The sequence below is a fragment of the Pleurodeles waltl genome, chromosome 7 (genome assembly GCF_031143425.1).
Source record: "Pleurodeles waltl isolate 20211129_DDA chromosome 7, aPleWal1.hap1.20221129, whole genome shotgun sequence".
NCBI lineage: Eukaryota > Metazoa > Chordata > Amphibia > Caudata > Salamandridae > Pleurodeles > Pleurodeles waltl.
In genome coordinates, this window is record NC_090446.1 from 855,628,699 (window position 1) to 855,651,413 (window position 22,715).

The following is a 22,715-nucleotide window of genomic DNA, read 5'->3' on the forward strand; positions in this document are numbered from 1 at the left end:
TCAGCCACTACGTCCATCACCAGCACACCCACCAGAACACTCCGCACACGTGCAGTCACCACCCCCACTGCCATTTACACGTCCCCTGTGTCCTCTCCCAGTGTGTCTGTCACCCCCTCTTCCAAACCACATAAACGCAGGCAGCCACCCACCCACCAGCCATCCACCTCACGACAGCCTCTGTCACAAGCACCTGCACCCAAAGACACCACATGTGACTCTCCTACAACCACATCCTCTTCCTCCACTCCCATACCCACTGCACCTACCCTTCCCATTGCTCCTAAAAAGTTTTTCCTGTCCAAAATTAACCTCTTTCCATCACCTGACCCACCCCCTCCATCTCGTAAGAGTCCAATCAGCACCTCAGCCGCCACAACCCCTGGACCTACAAGGACCATAGTACAAGGATATTGGAGTCCACCACCTTCAAGGGCAGCTACATCAGCCAGCAGTAAAGGGACAGCCAGACCACCCCCTGGGAAGAAAACCAAGAAAGGCAAGGCCCGGCGCGAGAGGGCAGAGACGGCAGCCTCCAAAGGCACTACCCTGGCACCGTCAGGAAGTGGGGTGCCACCTGGCACATCTACAAAGGGAGGCAAGGGCCACAGAGAATCACGGAAGGATGGCAAGGGCAGCACAGCCGACAAGTCCGGCAGCAGGAGAGCTGCCCAGGAGGGCCCCACCAGCCCCATTCCGGGTGTGAAGGAGGACACCCACGGGCCCGGGACTCCAGCACAGGAGGGCCCCGCAAGCGAGAAGTCGGATGGCGAGTGAACTCCATATATTGGCCGGATATGGTACCCTGGAGACACATGTCAAGAAACGCTGAACAGGGCCCTTCAAGACAAGCACCGCTGAACAGGGCCCTTCAAGACAAGCACCGCTGAACAGGGTGCCGCCGTCTCAAGAACCGCTGAACAGGGCCCTTCAAGACAAGCACCGCTGAACAGGGCACCGCCGTCTCAAGAACCGCTGAACAGGGCTCTTCAAGACAAGCACCGCTGAACAGGGCACCGCCGTCTCAAGAACCGCTGAACAGGGCCCTTCAAGACAGGCACCGCTGAACAGGGCCCTTCAAGACAAGCACCGCTGAACAGGGCCCTTCAAGACAAGCACCGCTGAACAGGGCCCTTCAAGACAAGCACCGCTGAACAGGGAACCGCCGTCTCAAGAACCGCTGAACAGGGCCCTTCAAGACAGGCACCGCTGAACAGGGCCCTTCAAGACAAGCACCGCTGAACAGGGCCCTTCAAGACAAGCACCGCTGAACAGGGCACCGCCGTCTCAAGAACCGCTGAACAGGGCCCTTCAAGACAGGCACCGTTGAACAGGGCACCGCCGTCTCAAGAACCGCTGAACAGGGCCCTTCAAGACAAGCATCGCTGAACAGGGCACCGCCGTCTCAAGAACCGCTGAACAGGGCCCTTCAAGACAGGCACCGCTGAACAGGGCCCTTCAAGACAAGCACCGCTGAACAGGGCCCTTCAAGACAAGCACCGCTGAACAGGGCACCGCCGTCTCAAGAACCGCTGAACAGGGCCCTTCAAGACAGGCACCGCTGAACAGGGCACCGCCATCTCAAGAACCGCTGAACAGGGCCCTTCAAGACAAGCACCGCTCCGCTGGGCCCTTCATCTCAAGCACCGCTCCGCTGGGCCCTTCATCTCTGCACCGCTCCGCTGGGCCCTTCATCTCAAGCACCGCTCCGCTGGGCCCTTCATCTCAAGCACTGCTCCGCTGGGCCCTTCATCTCAAGCACCGCTCCGCTGGGCACTGCCGTCTCAAGCACCGCTCCGTTGGGCCCTTCATCTCAAACACCGCTCCACTGGGCCCTTCATCTCAAGCACCGCTCCGCTGGGCCCTTCATCTCAAGCACCGCTTCGCTGGGCCCTTCATCTCAAGCACCGCTCCGCTGGGCCCTTCATCTCTGCACCGCTCCGCTGGGCCCTTCATCTCAAGCACCACTCCACTGGGCACCGCCGTCGCAAGCACCGCTCCGCTGGGCCCTTCATCTCAAGCACCGCTCCGCTGGGCCCTTCATCTCAAGCACCGCTCCGCTGGGCCCTTCATCTCAAGCACCGCTCCGCTGGGCCCTTCATCTCAAGCACCGCTCCACTGGGCCCTTCATCTCAAGCACCGCTCCGCTGGGCCCTTCATCTCTGCACCGCTTCGCTGGGCCCTTCATCTCAAGCACCGCTCCGCTGGGCACCGCCGTCTCAAGCACCGCTCCGCTGGGCCCTTCATCTCAAGCACCGCTCCGCTGGGCCCTTCATCTCAAGCACCGCTCCGCTGGGCCCTTCAAGTCAAGCACCGCTGGCCCATTGGCAGAAGGGGCAGGCCCGGATCTGTGTCTGGCAGGGCTGCACGATGCACTCTGGGCACCATGCCTCCTCCAGTACCAGTGGAGTCTGTAATCCACTTGAGAGACTGTGGCTTTGCACTCCCCAGGATGTAACAGTGGGCAAGCCACCCACTGTAGAGACTTGTGAGACTGTGGCTTTGCACTCCCCAGGATGTAACAGTGGGCAAGCCACCCACTGTAGAGACTTGTGAGACTATGGCTTTGCACTGCCCAGGATGTAACAGTGGGCAAGCCCCCCTCTGTAAAGACTTGTGAGACTGTGGCTTTGCACTCCCCAGGATGGCACAGTGGGCAAGCCACCCACTGTAGAGACTTGTGAGACTGTGGCTTTGCACTCCCCAGGATGGTACAGTGGGCATGGAGGCCCCTCGTGGATCTGGCGTCGTGGACTCATGTGGCTGAGGTGCCTCCCCTTCCCTTCCCCCTGAGGTGCCTGTAGTTTTTCTATCTGATGCCCCTGCAGTGTTCTCTCCAATGGATTCGGGTCTCCTGTGTGGGCTTTGCCCATGTGTTGAGGCCCATTGGCCCACGTACAATGACTGGAACCCAATTTGGACAGGACAATTTACATATGCGTATATAGTTATAGATGTTGGATTTTTTTTTTTACTTAGCCTTACAATATATTTGAATTTCATGATCATTTTATTTTGTCTTTGCATTCTTCCGGGGGGTTTGGGGGGTGTCACTCTGAGTTGCTGCTCTGCATTGATGTGTAGGTAGTTGTGGGTGAGGGTGGGTGTGTCGCGTATGTGTGTGCCCGTAATCTTTTCTCCTCCCCCCTCCCCTGTGTCCTAGGTGCAGTACTCACCGTTGTCTTCTGCGCCGACGTTCGTGCTCCTGGTAGAGGAGCAGGTAGACAATAGCTGGTAGGATGTGTAGTTCTGGTTCCATGCTGTCCAGATTCCTCGTGGAGTGTGTAGAGGTGAGCAGTCCGTTCGTAGTCTGTTTCCGCCATGTTTTTATCGGCGGGGCTCCCGCCCCGGAAAAGGTGGCGGATTGGTGAGTTGTGATAGGGTGGGCGGTACATTGTCTCCCGCCTATCTGTTGGCGGTGACCGCCGCGCTGTTTGTTTGTCCCGCCGTGGCGGTCGGAGTGTTAAAGTGGCGGTCTGTGTTGGCGGTTTCCGCCAGGGTCAGAATTCCATTTTTTTGACCGCCTGCCTGTTGGCCGGTTGGCCGCCGCTTTAACACCGACCGCCAGGGTTGGAATGACCCCCTTTGTTTGCTTTTTAAAGACTTAAGCCACTTCATATCACTTTTCAGTGATATCTTTACAATTTCTTATTGCATCTTTTATCGTTTTGACCTGCAAATATCCAGATAAATATTATATATTTTTCTAAACACTGTGTAGTGTATTTTTGTGGTGCTACAATTGTGTTATTGTATGATTTATTGCACAAATACTTTACACATTGCCTTCTAAGTTAAGCCTGGCTGCTCAGTGCCAAGCTACCAGAGGGTGGGCACAGGATCATTTGGATTGTGTGTGACTTACCCTGACTAGAGTGAGGGTCCTTGCTTGGACAGGGGATAGCCTGACTGCCAACCAAATACCCCATTTCTAACACCTTGAAAGTGCACCCACTTGAAAGACCCCAAAATTCCTTTTTATTACATGTCAATCACCCCTCAGGCAGACCCTAGTTAGCCCCAAGGGCAAGATGCAGTATATTTAAAGCATTGGACATGTACTTTTAAGTTTAACATGTCCTGGTAGTGAAAAAACGCTAAATTAGTTTTTCACTCCTGCACAGCCTATCTCTCCCAAGGGTTACCACTGGGGTTACCTTGAAGCATCTTTTGAGCATATCTTCCAAATGGGAAAAGATATACAATTGGAGACTAGGGTCACTGGACTCCCAATTCAAAATCACAACTTATGGTAAAGTTGGATTTTAAATTGTAAGTCTGAAAATGCCACTTTTAGAAAGTTGTCATGTTCTTACTTTAACCACTCTGTGCCTTTGCCTGTCTCTGAATGCATGTCTGGGGTGGACGACAGCTGGATTTTGTGCATTACCTCTAGACAGTCACAAACAAAGGAAGCTTGGTGTGAGATTTGCATCCTGACAGCCCATCACAAGGCTGGTGGATTGTCCTGGGCCAAATGGGAGGGAGGAGCAGACATACCTGAATAGGACTGTGCCTTTCCTCACACAAAAGGCTAAATACCCCCCTGGTACAGTGTCTGGATCAAGAGGAGGAAGGGCAGGGACCTTGTGATCTTCAAAGTTCTCTTTGAAGTCTCCCCCACCAAAGACACTTTTGGGTATAAATATTGTACCCCAAACCCTACCAAATCAGGACTCTACTGCAATCAAGGACGTTCTGCCAGGCAGAAGGACTTTTGTGCTGCTAGGAGGGACTGACTGCCACTCTGCTAACTACACTGCCTGCTGATTGCAGTGCTGTAGGCAGGACTGTCACTTTACTACCTGCATTGCTGTGTTTGTCTGCTACCTGCAACCTGCTGCTTCTTGCCTGGAAATGAGAAGGACTCGACTTGCTCTCTACATCTTTGAACCCAAGTATCTCCTAGGGCTTAATAGCTTGTCCCCTGGTCTCCTGCAATCTCAAGTACATCAAAGACTATCTGCAACTCTCATGGAGTTGCTGGACTCTCCCATCTGTGCACCCTACCCTTGCCTGAGGTGCCTGCCTCCAGTCATGGGCCTCAGAAGTGGGTTTCTGCAGATTTTTCTACCTTGATATTGATGCATCAGGGACTTTACATCGACTGGAGCCAATGCATCCCCCCTTGACCCCGATGCAGCAACTGCTTGATGACATCGCCTCGATGGACTGCACGGTTCGGTGCCAATGGACAGTGCAGTTTGACATTGATGCAGTGTCTGCATCATACAAGGGTTCAGCGCTAAAGCCTTTATCGGCTGTGTGGATAGGCACAAAAGCTTCGCCTCCATCCATGGGCTTGACGATGAAGCAGCACCTTCTTGACTTCTTCCATCAAGTCTTTGAATACGAAGATTGCTCCATACAAGGTACTCTTGCAGCGGGACCTATCTGGGTCCTGTAGCCGGCATACCCACTATCGCTGTTGGTCTGAACTTTGGTTGTGCACCAATCCCTCATGACCTCAAGTAACCTTTTGACGATAGTGATTTTTAAGCATCATTTTGGTTTTGTTGTTTAAAAATTCATATCCTGAGAGCTACCTGTTGGAGTTATTTTTGCTTTGGTCTTCTTTTATACAGATAAAAATTCTCTATTTTTCTAAACAGTTGTGGAGTCTTTTTGTGGTGTCTGTCACTGTGTTACTGTAATTAAGTGTTGCACAAATACTTTACACATTGGCTCTAAAGTTAAGCCTGACTGCTCTGTGCCAGACTACCAGAGGGTGAGCACAGGTCAATTTAGGGAGTGCAACTGACTTACCCTGACCAGGATTCTGGGCCTTACTTTGACAGGGTGCAAACCTTTGCCAACTAGAGACCTAATTTCTGCCATTTTGATAGGACCCATTGTTGTGTTGACTATGGTGCCCACATCAAAGGAGGGGTTACTTGAGTGATTGTTTCTTAATTATTTTTAATATATAAATTTGTGAAACACAACATTTTGAATTCTTACCTCTTTAAGGTATTGATTTAATTAGAAAATCATGATCCACACTATGAATATATGCTCTCTCACGGGCAACCATACCTAATTTTAATGAACAGATGATGACATTTTCTAGCTATGTGGACCTACTAATTTTATTGGCACAGTTTTGATATTGAACCAGCACATGATAGATACTTTTATAAACGTTTATAATCGTGAGTTAACTTATACAGGTTATATCTTCTAACCTTATGCATTGAACTTATTATATTTTCGTTGTGTATGGAATATGGGACACCATCAGCAATTGGAGTATTCAGGCTCTAATGAAGTTCATTTTTCAAACACACTATCAAAAACTGAACCATTGGGCATTTCTGTTTTTCTTGGGTGTCTTCATTTTACTGCTGGGTCTTTTTGAAGGTGAATATTTGCTTTTTCAAAATTTGTGTGTATAATTTGTGAGTGGTTGTGTGTGTCTATATGTGTGTGTTTATCTATCTATCTATCTATCATCTATATATATATATATATATATATATATATATATATACATACATATGGGTATATATATATATATATATATATATATATATATATGTACATTTACTGTAAAAACAAAGGTTTAAATAAAAAAAATAAAAAAACAAGTAAGTTGCCCGGTAATAGCTATCTAAGTTAACAATAGCTCATGCTCTAATGTAACTAGAACTCACTATCAGCCATACCAGCCATACACAGTGTTGTCATTAATGTTGTCATTTTTGATATTGCAGTGGCACAGGCATAATGTATGCAAAGGGGGTGTTCCCCCATTAGGGTGGGATGAAAAAATGGTGTAAACAAATCTAAGAAATGTATTTGTGTCATTTTAATCGTCATTTTTAATGCCTGCTCAGGGCAGGCATTAAAAGGAGGCTCCCATTGTTTTCAATGGGCCTCTGGGTGCTTTGCAGGATGTTTGATGCTAATCCTTCAAAGCACCGAACTAGCGTAAAAAATTATGATGCTAGTTCCCTAACTACTGCCATGCACCGTATATCAAATGAGGTGTTGATATACACCGTATATCAAATGAGGAGCACACATGGTGGCATTAGGGGGGAGCTACGGGGTGCAAGAAAAGTGGCACTGCACTATGTGCAGCACCACTTTTCATAAATCTGCCTCCAAGTTCTCAAACATTACTGAAAAGACTTACATTAAATCGCAAAAAAAACCGTTATCTAGAAGAAGATCTAGCTTTCCATCAGATTTGTTGTTATTCTGCTTAACTGTTTTTGAGGTATTGCTGTTCAATTTTCTTGTGGTACATTGTGTGGGGAATTGCATGGAGACTTTTTCTTGGCTCTAACTTGACAGATCCCCATGAAGTAAGTCAGAACTAAGTAGTTATAGTTAGGACTTTGTTACGATGGGAAAATAGGATTTTTTTAGTTTGTTTGTTAAACGTAATATTTTAAACTAAAAAAACTGATAGCCACTGCTGATAGTTAACTCAATAATTATTACTTTCGATTTGGTATGTTCAAATTATTTACAATCCTGAAGAAATTTCACTGGAACAAAATCTGTTAGCCTCTTTCTAAGAAATGAAATAATAAATAAAGAAAGTTTGTGGAAACAACTTAAGAGTACTGTGCCTGAATCTACTACCACACATGCGTTGCCCTCCAGCTCAGAAATTTCAAGCCTGGGATTTGGCGTACAATGGCATCTTCATAAAAAGGCCAATAAAGTGGCCTGAAATCAAAGTCGCAACCTTAACCTGGATCCAAACATTGCTCTATAAATGAAGCCAAAATATCAGAACGTGGCCCCTATGGCCCACCAGTAGTTAAGTTTCATGTAGTCAGCCCTGTTTTCCTCTTTATAATTATTGCTCTTCAACATATGTTTGGATCCTTTAGATCAAAAGCAACTCTTGTAGTTCCAGATGCATCTGGACTTCTGCTTGGAAAATGAAATGCTGTCCCATTCCAAAATCATAGAATCTCCAGACAGTGCCGCCATGCGGTCACCGCCGAATGACCGCCCCGCGGTCAAAAGACCGCGGCGGCCATTCCAACTTTCCCGCTGGGCCGGCGGGCGCTCTCCAAAAGAGCGCCCGCCGGCCCAGCGGGAAAGCCCCTGCAACAATGAAGCCGGCTCCGAATGGAGCCGGCGGAGTTGCAGTGGTGCGACGGGTGCAGTGGCACCCGTCGCGATTTTCACTGTCTGCTAAGCAGACAGTGAAAATCTTTCTGGGACCCTGTTAGGGGGCCCCTGCACTGCCCATGCTAGTGGCATGGGCAGTGCAGAGGCCCCCAGGGGCCCCACGACACCCGTTCCCGCCAGCCTGGTTCTGGTGGTGAAAACCGCCAGAAACAGGCTGGCGGGAAGGGGGTCGGAATCCCCATGGCGGCGCTGCAAGCAGCGCCGCCATGGAGGATTCCCTGGGCCAGGGGAAAGCAGGCGGGAAACCGCCGGTTCCCCTTTTCTGACCGCGGCGTCAGAATAGCCCAGGAAGCACCGCCAGCTTGTTGGCGGTGCTTCCGCTGCCCTCCGTCCTGGCGGTCAGAGACCGCCAGGGTTGGAATGAGGGCCAGTGTCTCTTACCGACCGATTACACTTTTCCTTTGCAGTTATGGCGTCAAGACTGAAATTCTGCTAAGGGGCAGAAAAATTGGGAAGAATGTGTTTTTCCATGTACAAGCCAATTGTTGAGGAACTAAGAGTATCATTTATTCCAAACACAGCATTTACCCCGAAATGAAAGCTTTTGTAAATTGAATACAAGTTCAAAATGTAATGATTAACAAGATGCTACTATTCCTCCAGCATGTGAAGGAGTGGCATGGCTGGGCTACTGCAAAGTGGTTTACAGTGGTGTACCTGAAACCAGATTTTGGAAGGTTGCAGCCCATATAAAATCAGTCTGCAAAAATGGTCTTGAGACCAAATTAAACTGGTGTAAAATTGGAATAGAAACAAAGTTACATGTACCGTACACAAACAGTTTTTGAACAAAGGCTAAGAAGCGTTAAGAAGTGACCCATGCATTATGTTCCGCATACATACCAGCTAGGCCATTCGCAAACCATTGTTGAAAAGACAGAGGAGCAAATATCTATTGGTGCAAGGCCAATGGTGTGAAACTTTTTCCTACCAGCTATGTGGGTAATCCAAACTAAACATATTTCTCATTGGAACTGGGGCATAGAGATAAATAACAAAAATACCTGATGGCAGGATTTCTTCTATACCTGCCCTGTGCAAGTTACACTGTCCCCAAAGACGTTCTTTCTGACATCCCAATGTATTAATGTAAGAACTTCTATGTTAAACCTATGTCTTAAATTCCCGGGAGTGTTATTTCAATAATTACACTTACTTTACCAATCTCCCCGGTGGCACAAAAATCAAATCACTCAGTTACTCTCCCAATATCTTATTTCATATGTATGCATGGTGTTCCATACTAGTCAAAGGGTGACACATTGGTACAGTATGACATATCTAAATAAACAAATCAATAAGTGTGTGCAACTCATTCAAGCCTTGGTTTCAGCATTCAGTCAAACATGACAAGAGAATGTTAGAAATAGAGTCTTTGGTTGGCAGTCAGGTTACCCCCTGCCCAAGCAAGGGCCCTCACTCTAGTCAGGGGAAAGGAGAACCATGCTTAGTTAACCCCCATTCACCTCCTTGGTACCTTGTCATGAGCGGACAGGTTAACTTCAGAAGCAATGTGCAAAGTATTTCTACCAACAAACACAGTAACACAGTGAAAACACTACAAAATGACACAACACAGGTTTAGAAAAATAGGTAATATTTATCTAAACAAAACATGACCAAAACAAAAAAAATCCAACATGCACAAGTCAAGATATGAATTCTTAAAAGAATAAGAGTCTTAATCCTTACAAAACAGTGGAAATGTGGTTGTTACCCAAAGTACCTGGTTAGCATAAAAAATAAAGCCACACAGGTGAGCGTGCTTTGGAAAAGGGTAGCAATGCGTTGATTTCTTACTCGTAAGTGAGGCCGTGCATCATTTCCTTCTCCAGTCGGGTTAGCAATGTGTTGTTTTTCTCCCTCGACAGAGAGTGATGCGTCGATTTACAGACGGGGCACCTCAGATCCGCGCAGAGTCAGATTCACCTTGACGCCCAGGGAGGATGTGTAGAAAATCCGGTTGCACGGTATCAGAAAACTGCACTGCATGGGGTTTGTGTTGTTATCGACCTCTGTTTCTGGGTGTTGCACGTTGTTTCTCTGGTCACGTTGCATCGATCGTCCAGCCGCGATGCAGGTGAAGCATTGATTTCAGCTGCAAAGCTGGCAGTGAGCCATTTATCAGCTGCGTCATGGAGGGTGTGTCGAAAATGCCTCTGCATGGCAGTCTTGTGTGAATTTTCAGTTCTTGTCTGCCAACTTCACCTTTCAAGGGCCCAGGAGCTGGAAGGGCACTACTTGGCAGGACAGGAGTCTCAGCAGAGAGTCTAGGTGCTGGTAGGGGATGTCTTTGATGGCACTGTGACTTCAACAAGAGGAGGCAAGCTCAGGTTAAGCCCTTGGAGATTCTTCTCAAGCAGAAATGCACAACAAAGTCCAGTCTTTGTCCCCTTTTACAAGCAGAAGCAGCAACTGCAGGATAGCCCAACAAAACACAGTTACGGGCAGCACTTCTCCTCAGCTTTTCAGCTCTTCTCCTTTGCAGAGGTTCCTCTTGATTCCAGAAGTGATCTAATTTTCAGGGGGTTTGATTCCACTACTTATACTCCTTTCTGCCTTTGAAGTAGGCAAATTTTAAAGTAAAGTCTCTCTTGTTTGTAAGATCCTGCCTTTCCCAGGTCAGGCCCCAGACACACACCAGGGGGTTGGAGACTGCATTGTGTGAGGGCAGGCACAGCCCTTTCAAGTATGAGTGACCACTCCTCCTCTCCCTCCCAGCACAGATGGCTCATCAGGATATGCAGGCTACACCCCAGCTCCCTTTTTGTCACTGTCTATAGCCGAGGTGCAAACAGCCCAACTGTCAAACTGACCCAGACAGGGAATCCACAAACAGGCAGAGTCACAGAATGGTTTAAGCAATAAAATGCCTAATTTCTAAAAGTGGCGTTTTCAAACACACAATCTAAAAACAAACTTCAGAGAACCAAAACTCAATATTTTTATCTGCTCCCAAAGAGAATCTGCATTTTAATCACATTTAAAGGCAGCCCCCATGTTAACCAATGAGAGAGATAGGCCTTGCACAGTGAAAACCGAATTTGGCAGTATTTCACTATCAGGACATATAAAACACATTAGTATATGTCCTACTTTAAAGGTACACTGCACCCTGCCCATGGCGCTACCTAGGGCCTACCTTAGGTGTGCTTTACATGTAAGAAAAGGGAAGGTTTAGGCCTGGCAAGTGGGTAACCTCACCAAGTTGAATTGACAGTTTAAAACTGCAGGCACAGACACTGCAGTGGCAGGTCTGAGACATGTTTACAGGGCTACTCATGTGGGTGGCACAACCAGTGCTGCAGGCCCACTATTAGCATTTGATTTACATGTCCTGGGCACCTCTAGTGCACTGTACTAGGGACTTACTAGTAAATCAAATATGCCAATCATGGAAAGCCAATTACACATCCATTTTACATAGGAGCCCTTGCACTTTAGCACTGGATAGCAGTGGGAAAGTGCTCAGTGTATCAAAAAAAGTGAAAAGAGAGTCCAGCACACATTAACAACCTGGGAAACAGAGGCAAAAAGTTAGGGGAGACAACGCCAAGTCTAACAGAGAAGAAAAACAAATTATATAAAACGTTCTAAAGCTTACATATTTAGGAATGACATTAACAAGTGTATTTGAAAAGACTAAGGGGGTCATTACGACCCTGGCAGCTGGCGGTATGTTGGCGGTAACACCGCCAACAGGCTGGCGGTGTTCTGCCAGCAATTATGACCGTGGCGGAATTGCCACGGCCATACCGCCGGCCCCTCCACTTTCCCGCCAGGATTCCGCATGGCGGTCATAATCCCCAGGGCAGCGGTGCCAGCACCGCTGCCCTGGGGATTATGAGTCCCCGACCGCCGGCCTGTCCATGGCGGTACACACCGCCATGGAAAGGCCGGCCGTAAGGGGACTTGGGGTGCCCCTGCACTGCCCATGCACTTGGCATGGGCAGTACAAGGGCCCCCAGGCATAGACCCGTCGCGCATTTCACTGTCCGAATTTCAGGCAGTGAAATGTGCGACGGGTGCTACTGCACCCGCTGCACATCAGCATTGCCACCGGCTCTATTACGAGCCGGCTGCAATGTTGATGTGACATTTCCGCTGGGCCAGCGGACGGTAACAATGTTACCGTCTGCTGGCCCAGCGGAAATGTCATAATAGGGAGACAGAAATACCGACGGCAATGGCGGTATTCTGTCTCCCGCGGCCTCGGCGGTCTTTTGAAAAGACCGCTGAGGTCGTAATGACACCCTATAACTCAATGTGAATAATGTGTTATGTGCACATTTTGCCATCATTGGTATGCCCTGATAACACTTTTGACAGTCCGATGACTTTCACAATGGTTCAAGTTTTAGAGTCTCAGAACAGTATCTATTTTATTTTGTGGTGATATATTTATCAGTGTTGCCTTGTGGATATGTTCTCATTTCTGGGGGCATATATTATTTGCTAAGCTATTTGTGTATGGTTTTCTGCTAAAAACCTAGGGCTGGTGAGCTTTGCCAAATGGGGTAGCTCTTATTGTTTTAGCTACTGTTCTGTGTTTAAAGGCCGAGGCTGAGGGTTCTTCACCTTTGTGCCATCAAAAATTAATGCAAAGTGGCGCAAAGTGGCATAAAGGTATTTACTTTCTAATGCATAAAGTGTTATGTGCTGGAAATGTCACTTTTTTTCAGTGCAAAAAAACTCTTTGACCTGCTTTGTGTAATTCTCCATCAGTTGAGAAGTATTGGGCATTACTTGGGTAGATCAGAGCAAACACCCATATATATGGGTGCACAACCCAATGTACTAAGATAGCCAGACCGGGCTTTACATTAAAATGTAATGCCACCTTGAAACAGATGTTAAGGGATGGGGATCACGAGCAGGTCTACAGCCACCATCCCCTTCAGTTAACTGGATGGGCCCTAGTGGATTAGTTCCTGAGGCCAAAATCAGATCTGAGAGGGGGCCACGCATATGCTCCTTCCCAAATAACTTTATTATTGACCCCTGGTCCCTTGCCCAACCCACTGGTCATATTAAGTAAAACAAAATGCTTCCATTTTGGTTTTTTTAACCTTCATTTTTCAAAGAACACTGAACCAATTTACACCAAATCATAAAAGCTTGCTGTCTAGATCAAGATCTAGCTTCTTGTCAAATTTGATGTCATTCCGTTCAGCAATTTTTGCGATATTGCATTCCAAAAAAAGTATTTTGAAAATGCATGGAGATTTTGTGTTTTTTGCGATATTGAGCTCCAAAACAAAATGTCCATGAAAAATGCATGGAGATTTTGTGTTTTAGTCCCCCTATTTTTGTCGGGCCCCTTTTGACATATCACCCTAAAACTTTTCAGGAAGGAATTAACCACAAAAGAGTACTGTTTTTGAAAGTTTTGTGGAGATTCATCATAAAACCATTGATAAAACTGTAAAACATTGCTATACACATCTTCAGCGAAAGAAATACCAGCATCATGGAGGTTACTGCTTGCTCCTGTTAATTCCATATTTACATCACGTTAATACATGGAGGACATTCCATACACAGATGTTCTGAGTGTAATGTGCTGTTTATTGCCATCTTCATTTCCCACTAAAGGCTTTGCCTCTCGTGAGTCATTACCGATTTATGCACTCAGCAATGGTAATAAATGGCAGATTACACATTTGTATCAGCAGATACTATATATAATTATTATCTAACTATTATAGTACAGCATACAAATGATTTTGTTCTATCCATTTTCACCTTTCTAAGGCATGATACATTCATACAATTATTCCTCATTCCCATCTGCAACTCTTAAAAAGGTCAGTAATCAAGTACCTGGAACAACTGCCTCCCACTTTACTAATTATGTGGGCCTCTGACTTTTAAATTATTTGGAAGCATGTGAGCATTGCCTAGATGAATTTTGCATTGTTTAGATCTTTGAGAGACACAAATTAAATTAACATATAGCCTTGCTTTCATTTCTTTGGAGATGGCTTTATGATATAAAGACCTAACATTCTTCCACCTCTCACATTAGGCACAATAATAAACGTTATTTACCAAAGTTATTTTGTCTTGAGCTTCACCAGAAGATGCTGAGGCAGACAGATTTACTATTAGTGTTTTCTTTCTTATTTCTTTCTGGGCCTGAAGCGTTGAGAAGTAGTTGACGGCTGCGAACTCGATTAGTGCCGAGAAGACAAAGGCAAAGCACACGGCAATGAACCAGTCCATGGCAGTGGCGTAGGAAACTTTAGGGAATGAATGTCGGGCACTGATACTCAAAGTGGTCATGGTGAGGACCGTGGTGATCCCTAGGAAATAACAGTGGGGTAATTATAATTTCATATATTCATGTTAATTTGTCCAAATTTACTGATTCAATAAAAATTTAATAAATATGTTTTTGTTAACTTGATTTCATCATCACCCTTTTAGCTAGTACATACAGAGAGCTAACCATTCCGTACAGTTTTTTAGTATCCTTATACAGACAGGCCGATTTTCTAGCTCACCCTTCATCTTTTCACAGCAAGTAAGCCTGGGAGTGTAGTTTTCAAAAACCTCTAAGCCTTGGAAGAGGCGTTTACTAGTGGTAGACCTGATTTCCGATTTCCTCTTTTTGTAAGTTAAACCCATTTAATTGTAAAGTGCTAACTTCAATGCCAAATAACATACACACATTTAATGCAAAAGTTGTAGTAGGCAATCTTAGTAAGGCATTATAAGCAAACAAATGAATAATTTGTTGTAATGAATTAGGTTAGCCTAAATGTTCCTGACATTTTGAATGTCAACTTTACATATTGTGGACTGTTTTTGCGTTTAAACTATTGTTTTGCTCAAGATGGTTTCAGCTTTTTCCCACTGCAAATTATGTAATTTTCTAGAAGCCTACTATTAGTTAGGGGGTAGTTAAAGTTCAAGTTTATTAGTATTGCCCGATTAATTAAAACCATTACAACAATACAAAAAATGTGAGGTACACATCAACAAAACTAAAACCATTCTACAGTACAAATTTAAAATCTTTAAAATGAACAATATCATTGGCATTGCAATGAAGGCAAACACTGTCGTGTGTGCAAAAAGAAGCAAAGCGATTCATAAAGTGCGTAATGGACACTCCGAGCTGCCCGTCGGACGTAAGGAGCTTGCTGAATAAAGTTCTTGCCGTGCATACCAGCTAACCTGCTTTCACATCGTGAGTCTGTCACCAACAGCTGCAGTAAGACTTTAAAGCTTTCATGCATGCAAAAGTGCATGGTAATTAAAAAAGTGCAAATTTATTGGTCAGAGTAGCCACCTAGACTGGCCACTGCTGCCATTTTCCTTTCCACCTTTTAAAGGAACCTCACAAGGTGGCAAATTAGCTGCAGATCTCCTGGTGCACCGCAGGCCAGCACCACCTGGCTGCGTGTGAGTATTCCCCTTTGATTAAGAGTGATCTTAACATTGTTCTTCGTTTAGCCAGTAGCTCCCTGCAGGTGCATATAAGGTGTGGTAGATCTTCTTTATCCACTTCACACAGGAGGCTGAAGATCCTGGCTGGGTTGCACTTTCAGGGTGGTTAATACAACAGAGGTGGTGAACCCAATGTGGAAGTATAGTTGTGGTGTAGCAGTCTTGTAGCTGTTCAAAAGAAACCATGGGCTGTGCCTGCCAGTGTTGCTTTATTCTCGATTAATGAGATTGGTTTGATAGTTTTATTTACCAATTTTTTAAGGCTTGTATGGATTATCAGAGATTCCCAGAGATCATGTAGACCTAATTTGGTTAATGGCCCATTGAGTTATTCTCTAGTGGAAAAATTTTACCTACCCTGCAGCTCCAGCCGGAGATGTGCATTTAAAGAATTCGGCTCTGCCCTCCTGCATTTATGCCAGCTGTGGATATAACCCCCCTCTTTCTGTCCAGAAACTGCTTCTGGAGGTCGAATTTGAGCCTTATTTGTGTTGGGATGTATATTTGGGGAGACTAAAAGTCGTTCTGTATGTCCCAGCCATAATGCCATCCAAGGTGAGTGTGCCTCTTCCTTGCACAGGTTCACACCCATATGTTATCTTTAGTGGGAGTTTTACTTTGATCACCCAAAGTAATGTAGTAAGGACAGGGCTAGCTATTTTTTCCTTCAGATTTTTTAGATCATGGGGCAGTGCATAGCGTTTTCTCTTCAAGGCTTCTTTCTGAGAGTTGAATGATCCATTTTTATCTATAATAATGACTCCCAGATATTTGCATTCCCCCACCGTGCCAACTAGAAGTTCTCCTTTTTGCACAGTTAACTGACATCTTTTTTTTTCTAAGTTGATGATCAGGCTTTCTGCTGAGTAGGCCTATGTGATATCAAGTAGGTGCTGTAGCTCTACAGGGATTTGGCTTATTAGCATGAAATCATTGACATAAAGGAGTCTGGAAAGGACCATGCCTTCTAGTTTCGGAGCATGAGCATTAGAGGTGTTCATTCTTAATGTTAACTCCGCCAGGAAGAGATTAAACAGAGTGGGTGTGAGACCACACCTCTGCTTTAGCTCTTTAGTGTTTGGAATGCATCTAGGGAGGTGTGTCCCTGCTCTCATCTTGACCTCTATCCACATTTCTGTGTACAGCAGTATGGTTGGAGGGGCAGATGAGATGTTCCAGTGGGCCATCAGTGCTGGGGCCAGAGCCTGAAACGCTCTCTGTTGGGCCGCACGCCAGAAGGAATGCCCTCCAGGTAAGCATTTGTTTGCTGCAAATGCCTCTTGACATCCTGGATGGCATTCAGAATGGTTGACTGCCCAACAGTGAGGGATCTCAGGAGGTCAATAGCCTCCTCACAGAGGGCAGCAGGGCTGACTGCGGCAGGGCCTGAGGTGCCTGGGGCGAAGATGATGCCCACCCTCCTGGGTGAGCGAGCACGGGAAACACGCTGAGGGGCTACTGGGAGGGCGGTGCTGGTAGGAGGGGGTGGCGGCTGTACCTGTTGAAGGGGTGGGCACGGACATGTCCACCACCGCCAGGGAGCTTCCATCAGAGGAGGAGTCGTTGGTATCTCCTCCTGTCCCCGTCGTGGAGCTGCCCTCGCCCTCCGTCCCACTGGTGCCTTCACCCTCCGTGGATTCACCCTCCTGGGCCATGTGGGATGCAGCTCCCTCCGTCGCCGGTGCCTCTGCTCATCCGCCAGATGATGCGAATGCACGCAAGGACAGGGTGACAAAACAAGAACGGGGGAAAGACAGAGGACACACATGGTCAATGCCAGTAACACCACTACCGTTGGAGGACACAACACACACAGAGCTGCCCTGTACACTAGGCCTTGCCCAACCACTCACTATGGTAGTCACCACCCCATGGGGTACAATGCCAAACACCAACATATGCACACATGACACCAACAAGACCACGACACTAGTAGCTGTCCAATTGTACCATTGGGGTAGGAGCCATTGTCACTTCCAGACACAGGTCACAGCAGCACTTGCAGTGTGGGTCCTCTCCTGTTGATGGTCAGGTATCAATTAAGTGAACAGATAGAAAATGGGGGTCACGTCTGCAGTGGTGCGTAGCATCATTGTCGGCGTACATGGCCATTGGTTCCTGAAACCCATAGGGTCCAATGATAACCACTGCTGAGTTGCACGGCGGTCTTTGACCGCCTACCACGACACTGCACAAAGCCAGTGCAGTTACCTAATTTCCCCTTGTCCCTCCTCACAAGTCAGGCAGCTGCCATTTCAGGGGTGCACATGGCATGGCACCTAACTGCATCACAGCACATATTGGCACATATATGAACTAACTATTTCACACACTGATTTACTAACATTACTGCAGACACAGTTGTGCTACCTATGTGGTAAATGACCCTCTGCTCAGCGTTCTCCTCCATAGGCGACAACCGCTGGGGCGGATGATGAGATGGCGGCATCCTTCGGTGTACAGACCCCTGGTGGACCTGTCGACAATGGAAGACAGACACATCATAATCACCTACAGACTTGATCATGCCACAATCCAAGACCTGTGTGCCCAATTGGAGCCAGACCTGATGTCAGCTGTCCGCCAGCCTACAGGTATCCCACCTCTAGTTCAGGTCCTGTCAGTGCTCCATTTCCTGGCAAGTGGCTCCTTTCAAACTACAGTGGCAATGGCATCTGGGATGTCTTAGCCAATGCTTTCTAACGTGTTGACCAGAGTTTTGTCTGCCCTGCTGAAACACATGCGCAGCTACATCGTATTCCCCCAGGTGGATGATTTGCCCACAGTGAAAGCTGACTTCTGTGCCCTGGGACATATCCCCAACATCATTGGTACCATTGATGGTACATATGTGGCATTTGCCCCCCCCCCACAGAAATGAACAAGTGTACAGAAATAGAAAAAGCTACAATTCAATGAATGTGCAAATGGTGTGTTTGGCGGACCATTCTCCCATGTGAATGGCAAGTATCCTGGCTCTGTGCATGATGCGTATATCTTTGCGGAATAGCAGTATCCCTTATGTGATGGGCCAACTCCAGAGGCACCGGGTGTGGCTAATAGGTGAGCCCAAGATCCCCACACAGTATGAGTAGGTTTCTGGGTATGGGGTAGTCCCTAAGGGTTAGTGTGTGTCTAACAGTTATTCCTTGGAATTTGCAGGTGATTCTGGTTACCCCAACCTCTCATGGCTACTGACCCCAGTGAGGAATGCCAGGCCAGGAGCAGAGGAACGCTACAATGAGGCACATGGGTGAACTAGGCGTATTATTGAGAGGATGTTTGGCCTCCTGAAGGCCAGATCCCGGTGCCTCCATCTAACAGGTGGCTCCCTATACTACTCACCGAAGAAGGTGTGCCAGATAATCGTGGCATGCTGCATGTTGCACAACCTGGCATTGAGACGCCAGGTGCATTTCCTGCAGGAGGATGAGCCTGGTGATAGTTTTGTGGCAGCGGTGGAGCCTGTAGACAGAACGGAAGAGGAGGCAGAGGAAGAAGACAGTGACAACAGAACGAACATTATCATGCAGTACTTCCAGTGACACACAGGTAGGAGACTGTAACTCCTACACACATTTCAGAATACTGTCGGACATTATACATGTCACTCTCTTAACCTCTGTCTATGGACACTGATTGTTCCCTTTGGATTTACTTTTTTCAGATCTGGGTTCCACATTCTGCTTTCTGCTATATGTACTGCTGGCCAACAAATGTCATACATTGGGATGAGTAAATGAACATTTACATTGCTATTTGTTGCTAATGTTGTGATAATACATTTGTGAAAGATCAGACTCACTCCAGATTTGTTTGTGATTAAAGGGTGTTTATTTAGAGGCTAATGAGTATAGGGGTATGTGCAAGGGGCTGGGGTGATGGTGGAGGAAGGTCCATAGTACAGTCCATTCTATTGGTATCACAGGCGCATTGCCCAATGGGGCATAGTAAGGGGAGCAATAGCAGTTCTAGGTGGACAGGGTAACAGAGTGGGACAGAAGGGTGACAATCAGGAGAGTCCTATTTCCTGGCAGGGGTCTTGGCAATGTTCTCTGTCTTCTGCCTGGATCGCAGGGACAGTTTGCGGGGTGGTGCTCCTTCTGCAGGGGGTGGGGTGCTGGTGGCTTGTTGGTCCTGTGGCGGTGCCTCCTGTCCACTAGTGCCGGCAGAGGTGGAATGCTGTTCCTTGGTTTGGCTAGTGTCAGGGGCCCTTTGTTGTGCCACTGCCTCCCTCATGGTCTTGCCTATGTCAGCCAGCACCCCTGCTATGGCGACCAGGATGGTGTAGATTTTGGTGACGTCCTCCCTGATCCCCATGTAGTGTCCCTCCTACAGCCGTTGGGTCTCCTGAAACTTGGCCAGTACCGTGCCCATGGTCTCCTGGGAATGGTGGTATGCTCCCATGATGTTGGAGAGTGCCTTGTGGAGAGTCGGTTCCCTTAGCCTGTCCTCCCCCTGTTGCACAGCAGTCATCCCAGCTTCCCTGTTGTCCTGTTCCTCTGTCCCCTGAACTGTGTGCCCACTGCCACTGACCCCAGGTCCCTGATCGTCCTGGGTTAGTGGGTTTGCCTGGGGTCCGTGTAGTGGTGGACACACTGCAGATTGACGTGTCCTGGGGACAGTGGCATGGGCCCGCTCGTTGGGTGCTGTGCTGGTGTATCCTGAGGGGGTAGGGTTTTTTGGTGATTTGGGACTGTGGCAGGGTAACCGACTGTCCAGAAATCCCAGATGGGCCGGGCTAGTCATCCTGATCCAGACGTGCAGAGCTGCTGTCATCACTGTAGGCCTCTTCTGTGGGGGGACTGGATATGGTTGGCACCTTCTGTCCGGTGACGTTGGGTAGGGGTCCTGTTGGGATGTAAATGCATTGTTATTGTATCTGTGTGTGCCATCTTGTGCATGGATATGTTTCCTTCTATGGTTGTTATTAGCAAGGCACGTTTGGGTTGTGTGAGATGTTATTGGTTTGGGTAAGTGATTGTCACTAGTGTGCATTCTGTCGTGATGGGTGTCCATGCAGGTCTGTGATAGGTGTCCATGCATTGTTGTTGCATGCAGGGCTTGGTATTGGGATGGGTGGGTTGTGATTGTGGGGCATATGTGAGGTGTTGGAGTGATGGGTTTGAGGGTATGGGTAGGAGTTTGTAATGGCATGCAGGTAGGGTGGGTGATAGTAATAGAGAATTGACTTACCAGAGTCCAGTCCTCCTGCTACTCCTGCGAGGCCCTCAGGATGCATGATCGCCAAGACTTGCTCCTCCCATGTTGTTAGTTGTGGGGGATGAGGTGGAGGTCCACAGCCAGTCCTCTGTACTGCTATCTGGTGTCTTGAAATCACGGAACAGACCTTCCCCCGTAGGTCGTTCCACCTCTTCCTGATGTCATCTCTGGTTCTGGGATGTTGTCCCACAGCATTGACCCTGTCGACGATTCTCCACCATAGCTCCATCTTCCTTGCATTGGAGGTCTGCTGCACCTGTGATCCGAATAGCTGTGGCTCTACCCGGATGATTTCCTCCACCATGACCCTGAGCTCCTTCTCAGAAAACCTGGGGTGTCTTTGAGGTGCCATGATGTGGTGTGTGTGATATGTGAGGTGATGTGTGGGGTGATGTGTTGGTGTGTGTGCTGTGAGGTGCGTGGATGGTGTATGTGTGATGGTGTTCTGTGCCCCTGGATGATTGTGTGGTCTTTGCTTTTCTCTCTCTCTGCTTGTTCAGATTGTTTTGCTGTAAGGGGTTGTGGGTAATGTGGGTGTGTGTTTTATAGTGCTGTGAGTGTGTGAGTGTGTGGGTGTGGTGTGTGTATGTGTGTCAGGTGTGTGTATTTTGAATTGTCCAATGTGGTTATGTTTTGTACGTATGTGTGTATTTTGAGTGCGGCGGTGTGTACCGCCAATGGTTTACCGTGGTTGAAAGAGCGCTGCGTTCATTCGTGGGTCGTGATACTGTGGGCGTATTCCTGTTGGCGTGACGGTGTGGGTTTTGCTATCGCCAGTTTATCACTGACCTTTGGTGTGGCGGACTTGTGTGGGTGTCTGTATAGTGGCGGTTTTCTCAGTGTGGGTCATATTACCCGTAGCAGAATACCGCCGTGGTTACGGTATGTTGGCAGTCGTCAGCACTGCGGTAAGCAGGATTTTCCACCAGGGTTCTAATGAGGGCCTAAGTTTGCACCACTTTTGTGGCACACCCACGTTCAAGCGCTGTGGGTATGCAGAAACATTTTGCAGTCCATTTTATACATTTATCTGCATAACTAACCTACACTGTGAAAGGCCATTTGGGCATCGTAGCGGTAAGGTTGTGAAGTCCTAAACTTCGCACCTTGCTTTTGCAGTTTTTATTAACTTCACCAACTTTGCCAACTGCAAATCTGTCGCTCTGAAACCATGGGGAAAAAAACAGGGTCCATGTATTGCAGCCGGGGACAGCCTCAAGCACACGGCTTGAGATAGTTTTTGGTGGTGCTGGACAATAACAGCATTTTATCACATTCAATGCTTCATATAGTTACGATTTAAAGCATGATTTTTACATGGAATGATTCTTGATGTGATGATTTTTTTCAATCTATATGGTGAGCCAGTGATTCTACTGAAATTGATGTAGGTTTTTAGGGTCAAGCCTGCGAGTGCATATGCTAGCGCATGCGTCTCGCTTGTGAGTCTCTGTTGTGTTCCGTAAAGGGGCTTGGAGCACGAATGTGGCTCACCATTTGTTGATTTGCATGGCACTCTTCTTTAAAGCCTCGTAATTCGTCAAGACACACCTGGCATCACTTCCGGTTCTCTGTGTGGAGCAGGGATCCAACACTAATTGATACAACTTAATTAGTGCCTGTCCACTGCTCCCGACGAGATCAATGGTACTATTAGCTGCTTTTAACTTTGAGTGCCCCACAAGCAGAAGGCTTGTGACTGGGAAAAACGCGCACAGCAGAGACAAAATTGTGAAGTTTTATTTTTTAAAGTAATTTTTTTTATTTTTGCCCAGGTCGTCTTTTCTCAGTTTCTTCCCATGTTTTCTTTTGTGTTTGCTCATGGGCGCTGTTGTCTAAAGATGACAATTAACTTGTTTGCTATTTTGACAGATTCAAAGTCC

The 22,715-nt window shown here is 47.2% G+C and overlaps 1 protein-coding gene across 1 annotated transcript in view; it reads right to left on the bottom strand.

Annotated features, from left to right (window-relative positions):
- Nucleotides 1–22,715, bottom strand: part of LOC138245633 (gamma-aminobutyric acid receptor subunit alpha-6-like) — a 288,378-nt gene that overhangs the window by 67,876 nt on the left and 197,787 nt on the right. The window contains exon 8 of the mRNA XM_069199369.1: nucleotides 14,206–14,459. Within this exon, the coding sequence (XP_069055470.1) occupies nucleotides 14,206–14,459 (254 nt within the window). The remainder of the gene's footprint in view (nucleotides 1–14,205; nucleotides 14,460–22,715) is intronic.